Genomic DNA, 12708 nt, shown 5'->3' on the forward strand with positions numbered 1-12708 from the left:
ACGCACGCACGCACGCACGCACGCACGCGCGCGCGCGCGCACGCACGCACTCTACTGAGCCATGATGTCTGGTCTCCTAAGATGAAGACGCTCATCATCCTCTCCCTCTAGGCTCCAGTCTCCCAAGGATGTTGCCCCTGACCGGACCAACCCGAGTGGAGGCCGTGTTTGCTCACACCCCTTCGGCGGCGGACGGCGGGGCGGTCAGCGGCGCATGCTTACTTCACTTCCTGCCCGGCGACGGCATAACCCTCCTCATCTCGGAGCCAAGAGACGGGTGGCATTATGGTCAGCACGAGCGGACCGGGCGGTATGTATCACTGTATTATATAGAAGGACCGGGCGGTATGTATCACTGTATTATATAGAGCGGACCGGGCGGTATGTATCACTGTATTATATAGAGCGGACCGGGCGGTATGTATCACTGTATTATATAGAAGGACCGGGCGGTATGTATCACTGTATTATATAGAAGAAAAGTACTCCAATGTTTTACTTACGTGAAAGTGTCAATACTGCAACATAGAAAAGCTCTGTAAAAGTTACATGAGTAAAAGGTACAAAAGAATTGGTATCAAAATGTACGTCAAGTACCACAAGTAGAAAGTACTCGTTGTGCTCAAATGTATAATGAAATGTATAAGAATCATTTGAAAATGGCACATTTGTATAGGGTTGAAGTGGTTAATGTATGTTTTGTAATAGTAATCAAAATCTACAAAGTAACTAGCAACTAAGGTTTTCAAATAAATGTAGTGAAGTAAAAGTACAATATTTGCCTCTGGGATGTAGTGGAGTAGAAGTAAAATCGACAATTGGAAATACTACAGTAAAGTAAAAATGCCTCAAACGTGTACGTATTACAGTGAATGGTTGACCTAAAAGCTTTTCACAGGCGAAACAAGGCTGACTAGCAGAAATGAGTTAGAATAGTGGCCTAAAGCAGGGGTTTTCAACCCTTTTCATATCAAGGCCCATTATGTATTGGGCATTTTAGCCACGGACCCCCATTTGATGAGATTTAGACTCTCAGATTTAGACTCTCAGACTCTCTGAAGGTTCGGAGAGCACTTGCCTGGAAAGCCTTGCACGGGATGAGGAGAGTGTGGGAATCAGATATGGGAGAAGACCTTAAGAGGCGGCTGTTCATACCTACTGTGGAGTCAGTACTGCTGTATAGGGCCGAGACATGGACCCTCACAGTACAACAGGAAAAAGCCCTGGATGGAGTCTACACAAGAATGCTACGAATGGCACTATAGGTGTCACATGGACGGACCGCATCAGAATAGTGGACCTCTATGGGGACCTACCAGGAGGGCAAAGAAGCATACCACCTATGTAGACGTGCTGTGGCGCGACAGCTTGGCTGACAACACTGCAGAGCTCAAGAACCTGATGTTGGATAGGAAATTGTGGAGGGCAGCGATCCAGAAATCCCGAGTTGGTGTTGGCTAGACCTCACTCTCGCAGCAACTAACTAAGACTCTCAGACCCCAAAACTAAAGAATTTTGTTACCGTGGATAAGATTGTGTCCACAATTCCATGCTGTGTTGTTGGTACCATAAGAGAGATAACAGGCAAACGTTGATCAAAATAGCAATTCTTCTACATTCTCTAACTGTGTAGACTTGAAGTAATGCTGATGTTCAACGATAATTTAACTCTTAAGAGCGTACAAATGAAACCAAATGGACCCGTACGGGTCCATTTGGTTTCATTTTACACTCTCAAGAGTTCAAGATCTATAAAGGTCCATTTGGTTACCATCATTTAGCTGGGGACCACCTGGAATCCCTTCAAGGACCACAGGTGGTCCCTGGACCACTGGTTGAAAACCACTGGCCTAAAGCAATGCTGGCCGTGCTTATGAGACGTAGCTCGCGGAGTGAGTTCATTCAGACATACTCGAGGGGGTTCATGCTGCATTACTATGTGGGTGTACAAGTGTGTGTGCAAGTCCCTCACGTCATTCGCCGATGCAGCAGTCAGCTGACCAATTGGGCGGGCTACTTAAGCTCACCAGTCTGCATGCTCTTCCTGCCTTCCTCTGCATATGGTCCCCGGTTGTATGTGATGTTTTTTCCCACCACCACCGGTGGGCTCTGCTATTTATGTTCCCCATGGGGGGTTATTGTATATCTATCTCCCTGCTCTTAATGTTTTATGTTGTTGCTTAATCTTGCCGAGCAGAGCCGAACGCCAAGTCAAATATCATATGCACACTCATTACTCATTCTGTAATAAATATTGGTAAATCTATTCGTGAGTTGTCTGACTGAAATGGGAGTTAGCAGTGTGTGGGGTGGAACATGTGATTTTACCTATTGCTTATATGATATACCTATTGCTTATGTACTAATAACAGATCACACTTGTAAGTATGCCTTTCTCTTTTGATTGTTTGTTGGTCATGATGTGAACTGTAACCTCTCTCTCCATCGTCAACAGGAAAGGCTGGTTCCCTTTCTCCTACACTCAAGCACACGCCAGTAACCATGACAACCTCAGCAGCAGGTCAGTCACACACCATATACCGAAACCTGTTACAAAATATACTGTAGTGCTTACAATGCGCCGTGAGTCCACACCTTGTAACGTTGTCGATCTGCTATTTTTATGTGGAAGCTTTCCCCACGATACGGATGCTGGGATTTAACCCATTCAGGCCTGACGTCTAAATAAAAAAAAACGTTCGCTCTGAAAGAATATATATTCAAAGACATTTTTACGATTTTTCAAAAATAGCAGACCTACAAGCTCGTAGCGCGCCACTCGGTGGCGCGCTATGAGCTTGTAGATCTGCTATTTTTCAATATCTAAAGTATAGCATAATGCTTAGTTAAAACACCAAAAGGGGTTCCCGCCCCAAAATGGGTTGAGTGGTTAAAAACACTAAAACATAGAAGTGAGAAACACTGAAATATCTAACTCATGTAAATGCAGAAATGTGACATATTTAGAATCACACAGAGACACCTTAGGAGGAACCATTAACGCCCCCGAGAAAAATCCTGAGTGTTAGTTTTTACTTACAGGTCTCTTTTGTACAGTTTTATTAAAGAGTGCTGTGTATAATATCTGAATTGGCGTCATGTTGAAATCATCGTGGCTTTGATCCCGTTTCCATGCTTTGATCTCCTGGATATTCACGGCATTCGGAGACATTACATGTATTGGCTGCTCCGCTCACAGATTATGGAATGATACGTAGTTATTATTTTCCATGCTCTCCACCTTTCCGCTCTCTTAAGTCCACATCTTTCACCACCCCGTCTCCAAGGACTTCCTCTGCTCTCCAACAGCAACAGTGCTGACCACTTCGACATGGAATTGTGGTCTCTCCATTTCCTGCCTCTCAAAATAAGGACACAGAGACACTTTGACGCTTCCAGATAAAACAGAGCAAACAGTAGAAACACCTCTAGTCAAGTCTCTGAAGCCAGATCTTTGACTGTGGACCTAAAGTCTGGGCCACATTGTTTCTTGAACAGACTACCTTGAATTTCTGACCATTGACACACAATGTTCGCATTGGTGTAATTTGAGGTGATGTTCAGCTTTGCACCTTGAAAATCTTCAAGGTGCAAGAATTGCTGAAAAGAACTTTGTCAAGGGAATAGATTTGTTTTCCTTGGCAATTACATCATTTTGGTCTCCACAAGAATGATGCCTTTAGGCTGAGAATGCTAGATCACGGTAATAAAGGATTTCCTTTGTTTTATGTCTTTTTTCTGTGACACGCCTGCCCTCCGTAACAGCTGCCTGCTGTTGTCCAAGGCTAATAGTACCAGTACGGGTCAGCTGGACAAGCTCGGGTCCGGGGGACTCCCAGCCCTGACCCCGGAGTCCGAAGAGGAGCGCTCCCTTCCTCCGCAGAGGGTCAGCACCTTCCGCCCGCGCCCCTACAGCATGGCCGACACCAACCAGATCAGCCTGAGGCCTCTCGGGAAAGGCCAGGCCGGGGTGGAGTGGATGAAGCCACCCAGCAGACCCTCTCTGTCCATGCTAATGCAAGAGGTATTGGAAGTGCTTTAATTGTTTGGAACAGTGGTTTTCAACCCTTTTCATATCAAAGGTCCATTATTTATTCGGCATATGAGCCAACAGACCACCATTAACACCCCAATCGCCCAGGACGAAGTTCACCGTCCTTTCAATTAGTAACACCCCATTCGACTGGTATCGTGTATTGAATCGGCGAAATCATCCGTTATCAGCACGTTTGAATGGTGCCAAAATGTCCATACTGGCATCCTCACTGTTTCAGTATGTCATTATCAGCGATTGTAGCGATTGTCATTATCACTGATGTCCTGACGGAGGCGCGCCATGAGCTACGTGAGGCACCGCCGAGCGAGGCGCTAGCCGAGCGAGTCGCCGTGCCGAGTGTTGCGAAGGCCACCAGACCTGACTCAGCGCCGTCCGAGTTACGTCCTGATAGGCAGAGAATAGTATATATTAGTAGCCCCTAGTTCCATGCACCGACAATAGTTGGAAATGACACGTCCACCAGGGGGAAACCTTGACCAGGCTATGTGGTGAGGATGCCAGTATGGACATTTTGGCACCATTCAAACGTGCTGATAACGGATGATTTCGCCGTTCCAATGCAGAGATAACGGTCGAATCCGCTGATTAGTAACACCCAGCACCCAGGACGAAGTTTTATCAAAAAGACGGAGGTTATTGATATCAAAACCGACCGCATCGCTCCACAGCCTGGGAGCGCCTGTTGCGCAACATTCGATGTTACGTAACAGTGGGACGTCATCGAAAATGTTCCCCCCCTGTTTTGCAGACGAGACCGAAAATCTTAAAACGTTAACTCTTGATCTAAATCATCCCGTCCAATTCTAAGAAAAGATCATGTCTTAGACGGCCCACCGCGGTCCCGTCGCTAGTCGCGGTAGATTTAATCATACCTCCCGTTGTTGTCGATCGTCTCTAGAGTGTTTTGGCTACATTTAGCTGCTACAGCCACATCCGGGATAAGTGCTTGGCTACTATACATGTAAATCGCCGGGCGCTATGATTTAATGGAATAAATAACCCCGGGCAATCAGAGTGTTAATGAGATTTAGCCTCTCAGACCCAAAATGTTTCATATCGTCACCTTATTAAACTAATTGCCTAAGTCATTTTTTCAAGGTTTTCAGGAAACACAAAAAACTGTGCCAAATGTAGAATATATTATATTTCTTAATTATTTCAATTCCAAAAAATATGACTATTGACATACAAATAAAGTTGTATGTCAATCATGTAACATGTAAGGATAAAATGACTTAGGCCAATATCTGAACATGCCATTTTATCTTAGGCAATTATAAACCTTATTTAGGCCAAATTACTTACTGCAGTAGGTGACTTAGGCAAAATGTTTTTATTCCAATTATTTTTAATAGACCATGGTTTAGGGTCAGCCACAGAGTGTTTAAAATAATATCAGAGCACAAAGACATTTGATACTGAAGGGGAGTGAATGGGACTGAATGGGACTGAATGGGAGTGAATGGGACTGAATGAGAGGTACTGTTACTATGGGACTGATACTATGGGAGTGAATGGGAGGGAATGGGACTGAATGGGAGGGAATGGGACTGAATGGGACTGAATGGGAGGTAGTTACTATGGGAGTGAATGGGAGGTACTGTTACTATGGGACTGATACTATGGGAGTGAATGGGACTGAATGGGAGTGAATGGGAGGTAATGTTACTATGGGAGTGAATGGGAGTGAATGGGAGTGAATGGGAGGTAGTTACTATGGGAGTGAATGGGAGGTACTGTTACTATGGGACTGATACTATGGGACTGAATGGGACTGAATGGGAGTGAATGGGAGGTAATGTTACTATGGGACTCAATGGGAGTGAATGGGACTGAATGGGAGTGAATGGGAGTGAATGGGAGGTAGTTACTATGGGAGTGAATGGGAGTGAATGGGAGGTACTGTTACTATGGGACTGATACTATGGGAGTGAATGGGACTGAATGGGAGTGAATGGGAGGTAATGTTACTATGGGACTCAATGGGAGTGAATGGGACTGAATGGGAGTGAATGGGAGTGAATAGGAGGTACTGTTACTATGGGACTGATACTATGGGAGGGAATGGGACTGAATGGGAGTGAATGGGATGCATGGGAGGTACTGTTACTATGGGACTGATACTATGGGAGGGAATGGGACTGAATGGGAGTGAATGGGATGAATGGGTAACAGTACCTCCCATTCACTCCCACTCACTCCCATTCACTCCTCATACACTCCTATTCAGTCACATTCACTCCCATTCAGTCCCATTCACTCCCATTCAGTCCCATTCACTCCCATTCAGTCCCATTCACTCCCATTTACTCCCATTCACTCTGAATGGGAGTGAATGGGATGAATGGGAGTGACAGTCCCATAGTAACAGTACCTCCCATTCATTCCCATTCAGTCCCATTCAGTCCCATTCACTCCCATTCACTCCCATTCAGTCCAGTTCACTCCCATTCACTCCCATTCAGTCCAGTTCACTCCCATAGTAACAGTACCTCCAATTCACTCCCATTCAGTCCCATAGTAACAGTACCCCCCATTCACTCCCATTCACTCCCATAGTATCAGTCCCATAGTAACAGTACCTCCCATTCACTCCCATTCAGTCCCATTCACTCCCATAGTATCAGTCTCATAGTAACAGTACCTCCCATTTACTCCCATTCAGTCCCATTCACTCCCATAGTATCAGTCCCATAGTAACAGTACCTCCCATTCAGTCCCATTCAGTCCCATTCACTCCCATAGTATCAGTCCCATAGTAACAGTACCTCCCATTCAGTCCCATTCACTCCCATTCACTCCCATAGTATCAGTCCCATAGTAACAGTACCTCCCATTCACTCCCATTCAGTCCCATTCACTCCCATAGTATCAGTCCCATAGTAACAGTACCTCCCATTCAGTCCCATTCACTCCCATAGTATCAGTCCCATAGTAACAGTACCTCCCATTCACTCCCATTCAGTCCCATTCACTCCCATAGTATCAGTCCCATAGTAACAGTACCTCCCATTCAGTCCCATTCACTCCCATAGTATCAGTCCCATAGTAACAATGCCTCCCATTCACTCCCATTCAGTCCCATTCACTCCCATAGTATCAGTCCCATAGTAACAGTACCTCCCATTCAGTCCCATAGTATCAGTCCCATAGTAACAGTACCTCCCATTCACTCCCATTCAGTCCCATTCACTCCCATAGTATCAGTCCCATAGTAACAGTACCTCCCATTCACTCCCATAGTAACAGTACCTCCCATTCACTCCCATTCACTCCCATAGTATCAGTCCCATAGTAACAGTACCTCCCATTCACTCCCATTCACTCCCATAGTATCAGTCCCATAGTAACAGTACCTCCCATTCACTCCCATTCAATCCCATAGTATCAGTCCCATAGTAACAGTACCTCCCATTCACTCCCATTCACTCCCATAGTATCAGTCCCATAGTAACAGTACCTCCCATTCATTCCCATTCACTCTCATTCACTCCCATGCATTCCCATTCACTCCCATTCAGTCCCATTCAGTCCCATTCACTCCCATAGTATCAGTCCCATAGTACAGTACCTCCCATTCACTCCCATTCAGTCCCATTCACTCCCATTCAGTCCCATTCTATCAGTCCCATAGTAACAGTACCTCCCATTCACTCCCATAGTATCAGTCCCATAGTAACAGTACCTCCCAGGGAGTGAATGGGAGGTACTGTTACTATGGGACTGTCACTCCCATTCACTCCCATTTACTCCCATTCACTCCCTTTCACTCTGAATGGGAGTGAATGGGATGAATGGGAGTGACAGTCCCATAGTAACAGTACCTCCCATTCAGTCCCATGCAGTCCCATTCAGTCCCATTCACTCCCATTCACTCCCATTCAGTCCAGTTCACTCCCATTCACTCCCATTCAATCCAGTTTACTCCCATAGTAACAGTACCTCCAATTCACTCCCATTCAGTCCCATAGTAACAGTACCCCCCATTCACTCCCATTCACTCCCATAGTATCAGTCCCATAGTAACAGTACCTCCCATTCACTCCCATTCAGTCCCATTCACTCCCATAGTATCAGTCACATAGTAACAGTACCTCCCATTCACTCCCATTCACTCCCATTCACTCCCATAGTATCAGTCTCATAGTAACAGTACCTCCCATTCACTCCCATTCAGTCCCATTCACTCCCATAGTATCAGTCCCATAGTAACAGTACCTCCCATTCACTCCCATAGTATCAGTCCCATAGTAACAGTACCTCCCATTCACTCCCATTCAGTCCCATTCACTCCCATAGTATCAGTCCCATAGTAACAGTACCTCCCATTCACTCCCATAGTATCAGTCCCATAGTAACAGTACCTCCCATTCACTCCCATTCACTCCCATAGTATCAGTCCCATAGTAACAGTACCTCCCATTCACTCCCATTCACTCCCATAGTATCAGTCCCATAGTAACAGTACTCCCATTCACTCCCATTCACTCCTATTCAATCCCATAGTATCAGTCCCATAGTAACAGTACCTCCCATTCACTCCCATTCACTCCCATAGTATCAGTCCCATAGTAACAGTACCTCCCATTCATTCCCATTCACTCTCATTCACTCCCATGCATTCCCATTCACTCCCATTCAGTCCCATTCAGTCCCATTCACTCCCATAGTATCAGTCCCATAGTACAGTACCTCCCATTCACTCCCATTCAGTCCCATTCTATCAGTCCCATAGTAACAGTACCTCCCATTCACTCCCATAGTAGCAGTCCCATAGTAACAGTACCTCCCATTCACTCCCATTCACTCCCATAGTATCAGTCCCATAGTACAGTACCTCCCATTCACTCCCATTCACTCCCATAGTATCAGTCCCATAGTAACAGTACCTCCCATTCACTCCCATAGTATCAGTCCCATAGTAACAGTACCTCCCATTCACTCCCATTCAGTCTCATTCACTCCCATAGTATCAGTCCCATAGTACAGTACCTCCCATTCACTCCCATTCATTCCCATAGTATCAGTCCCATATTAACAGTACCTCCCATTCACTCCCATTCACTCCCATTCAGTCCCATTCACTCCCATTTTGAAAGGTGTGTTAAAATGGCCTAAGTCACATTTTATTATGACTTAGGCAAAATAAAATGGCCTAAGTCTCACTCTTGACATAGGCCATTTTTTTAATAGGGTGTAACAGGGAGGCCTTTTACGTTAGGGCTTAGGCGATTTTACCAGAGGTGGCCAGCATCACCAGGAGTTGATTTAGGCCAAAAACTCATTTTCGGCAAAAAATTACTTAGGCCATTAGTTTAATAAGGTGACGATATTTTTTGTTATTGTACACAATTCCATGCTGTATTGATGTTGGTACCATAGGAGGAGAGACAACATGCAAACGATCAAAATAACAATTATTCTACATTCTCTAATTGTGTAGTCTTCTGGTTCTTAAATGAAGTAATCCAGATGTTTTAACATTTGGTTACCAACCCTACATCATTCACCTGATACCTGCTCAAGGTCCACTGGTTGAAACTCTACATCATTCACCTGATACCCGCTCAAGGTCCACCGGTTGAAAAACCACTGGTTTAGAAGGTTATGTTTGTCAAGGTGCTCATTGTTTTCTACCTCCCTCTGCATTCCAGCTCTCCTCCGATTTGGCTTCCCCACCACCCTCCCCAACCAGGTAAATATATGAAGGATCTATATTTATATTTATATTTTTTATGATAAGCTCGCAACGTACGGCTTTGTGAACTTGTACAGTAGATCAGTGCTTTGTAGCAAAGAGTGTAGACTAGAGGGAAAAAAGAGTGGACCAAGTATAGAGCCCCAGGGGACCCTGGTCAATTAAGTATATAGGATATAACGAAGTAGTTAAATATGTTTTCTTTTTGAGGGGGCGCTACCCCCTCAAAAAGCTATAGTGAGCTACAGTATATTCAGCTATAGTGTAGATTTTCGTCTTACACAAACATAAAATTCCCATTGACAATGAATGGAGAATTTACGTCATGTGTGTGGACAAGCAAATCGGCTATTTTTGTCCTACACAAAGATTAAATCCCCATTGACAATGAATGTACGATGTACGATGATTAGAGCGCCCCTCACTTCACACGCGTGTGATTTTCTTCAAACGGTAGATATTTCTTGTCTTTGTAATGACCGCTGCCCATCATTCAAAAACTACTGTCTTATGTAATTATTCTTACATCATACTTGTTATGTCTTATACTTTTACCATCTCCTCCCTTTAGGACCAATCCATTTGCCCACGTCCGACTCAGAAAAACGGTCACCAACGATCGCTCAGCTCCCATCATTGAGTAAACAGAGTCCACACACACACTCAACCCATGTGAAAATCAAATATGATTAGAGTATATTTTTAACATTATTCCTGAAGGTAGCATTTGGTTTATTTTGATTATTTGGCGTAATATTTTAAATGATTCACTAAAACCTTTAAAAGTACACGGATTCAACAAGTTCACAATTTTACGTATGTGTGTCTGAATGTTAGACAGGAACATATTCAGACATGGAAATGACCATATGTACTGCTGTTCTGTCTTCCGTTGTTGATCTAAGTGATGTGATGTCACAGTTAGGTTTTAGTTTTTTTTCTTCTTCTTGCTGGCTTGATTGATTCCACAACTGTTGCAGAGAAGTTTTTAAATATTTAAAATGTAGCAATACAAACCACTATAATGTTGGAACAATGCCTTGGAATGACATGTGGGGAGAGATATGGATAAATCTAGGATAGTCTTTATAAAACACAAGTGTAATGTAGTATGTTGATAGTGAGTAGGTCGTACAGAATTAACTGTCAACATACAGTATCTAGCTCACAAACAACTAAATATAACACTTTTTTTCCCCAACACATTTGTTGGGCAAAGTCTAATTGAGACCCCACATTATGAACCCTCAAACTGGGATGGAAGCATTTATTTTTCTCCCTTTCACATAATCTGTATTTAGTTTATTTAGTTTGTCTTTGTGCCAATATTGAAAAAGCATTATTATTTTTTAGTTCAACCCATTTAGGGACTGGCTCCTGATGGCAGGTTGTTCATTTGTGGTCAAATTTAAACTCACCACTATGAAGTAACAAGGAAAAGGACAGGTTCCTCCTTTAGAGTAAATGTTTGTTTTTCTTGTTTTGTTTGCTTAGAATAGTCAAATAGTTTGTTGTAATTTCATGGTTCCAAATTCAACGAAGGTGGCAGAGGAACATGAAATATGCTCATTTCATTTTGAATTTTAAATATTGTACAAATTGTTTCTATTTAAAATTAGGTTGATTGCTGTCTATATGTTCTATAACATATATAACTATCTCTCTATTTTGAGTTAAAATACATGATGGATTTTTGAATAATATGATACCTAAAAAAAATCCAGTTAATAAGATCAATTCATCTTAATGTTAAGCTTTAGTGAACTGTTGCATATCAGTCTATCTTTAGGAGTGTAAACAAGATAAAACATTTTAATTCATACAATAGATCTGACAGATATCGGCGCATTAAATAAAGATGATTAACGTTTAATTGATCTTTGAAGATCAAGTGCAAAAAACAAATTCTACCCTTTAGTAGACCAGAGAAATAATTGAAACTTTGTATATTATTGTAATTTTACAAAGTTAAAAAGAGTGAAACCCTCAACATTCCCTTTGCTGCAAGTGGAGCAAATGCTACAAGGAAAAGAGCTCAAAGATCTCCACAGAAGCTTAATCTGGGGGTTTTACCTTAATAAATGACAGTTGAGAGAGTGTTTTTATTATAAAAAGAGACATGTTTTAGAAAGGGGTATTTGGTTGAGGGTATAACGTGTAAAGAATGAGGGAATGCAGCACCTAGGCTTTGGGTTTTGAGCCACCTTGATTTATTTTCAGTCCCAGATAAAAAAAAAAAAAAGATAGACAACATCTAGCTGAAGTAGTTGCACATTTTCCAAATCCAACTGCACAGAATCTTTCTAGAGAGACGTGAAAGCCAAGACTGACATCGGGATTGTGTTTTAAGCGGAGGAATGTAACTTTGAAAGTGATGAAGGGAGTGTTTTTGGAAGTTGAACGGCGTCTAAGCAAGTGTTTACGGTAAACTAGAGATAGCCACAGTAGTATTTCTTTTCTGTACAGTATTAGCTCTGTAGTCATAATTTTAACCATTTGAATTGTCATTGTAAACTGAGATGGTTTATTCTGTCCTGATTGCCATGTCTGGTGTCCAAGCTGTCTTGCAACACAATTTCTATGATTTGATTTATTTTTTTATTTTTATTTTGCAAATATGTTATATTAAACAGATCGCCCACCAGCGTTCTGTGGTAATGTTACTGTAGATCTTCTAACAGTACCTAAATTACTTATTATGTCAATGTTAATGGTTATAGCAAAATCATAGAGATAATGCTGATTTATGTTTGTTAAAAAAAAGTGCTTATAAACAACATGACTGTATAACTTTGATTTGCCTTATTTAAAGTGGCCTTGCGTTTTGAGAACATTTTCACCTTTCAGCACTCAGCCCTGTAGTTAAGGAGCAATAAGTCTCCTCAGGCACCCAGACACGGTTCGATTTGTAAAGAAATAAACAAAACAGCCTACTCCTTTGTACAACAAATGA

General features: G+C 42.8%; 1 protein-coding gene across 1 annotated transcript in view; it reads left to right on the forward strand.

Annotated features, from left to right (window-relative positions):
• Positions 1 to 10602, forward strand: part of LOC306924946 (BAR/IMD domain-containing adapter protein 2) — a 28040-nt gene extending 17438 nt beyond the window's left edge. The window contains exons 13-17 of the mRNA XM_079503626.1: positions 112 to 310; positions 2456 to 2521; positions 3766 to 4024; positions 9712 to 9752; positions 10327 to 10602. Of these exons, the coding sequence (XP_079359752.1) occupies positions 112 to 310; positions 2456 to 2521; positions 3766 to 4024; positions 9712 to 9752; positions 10327 to 10399 (638 nt within the window). The 3' untranslated portion in view covers positions 10400 to 10602. The remainder of the gene's footprint in view (positions 1 to 111; positions 311 to 2455; positions 2522 to 3765; positions 4025 to 9711; positions 9753 to 10326) is intronic.
• Positions 10603 to 12708: the final 2106 nt, after the last annotated feature.

Source organism: Electrona antarctica, assembly GCF_951216825.1.
Source record: "Electrona antarctica genome assembly, chromosome: 6".
Lineage (NCBI taxonomy): Eukaryota > Metazoa > Chordata > Actinopteri > Myctophiformes > Myctophidae > Electrona > Electrona antarctica.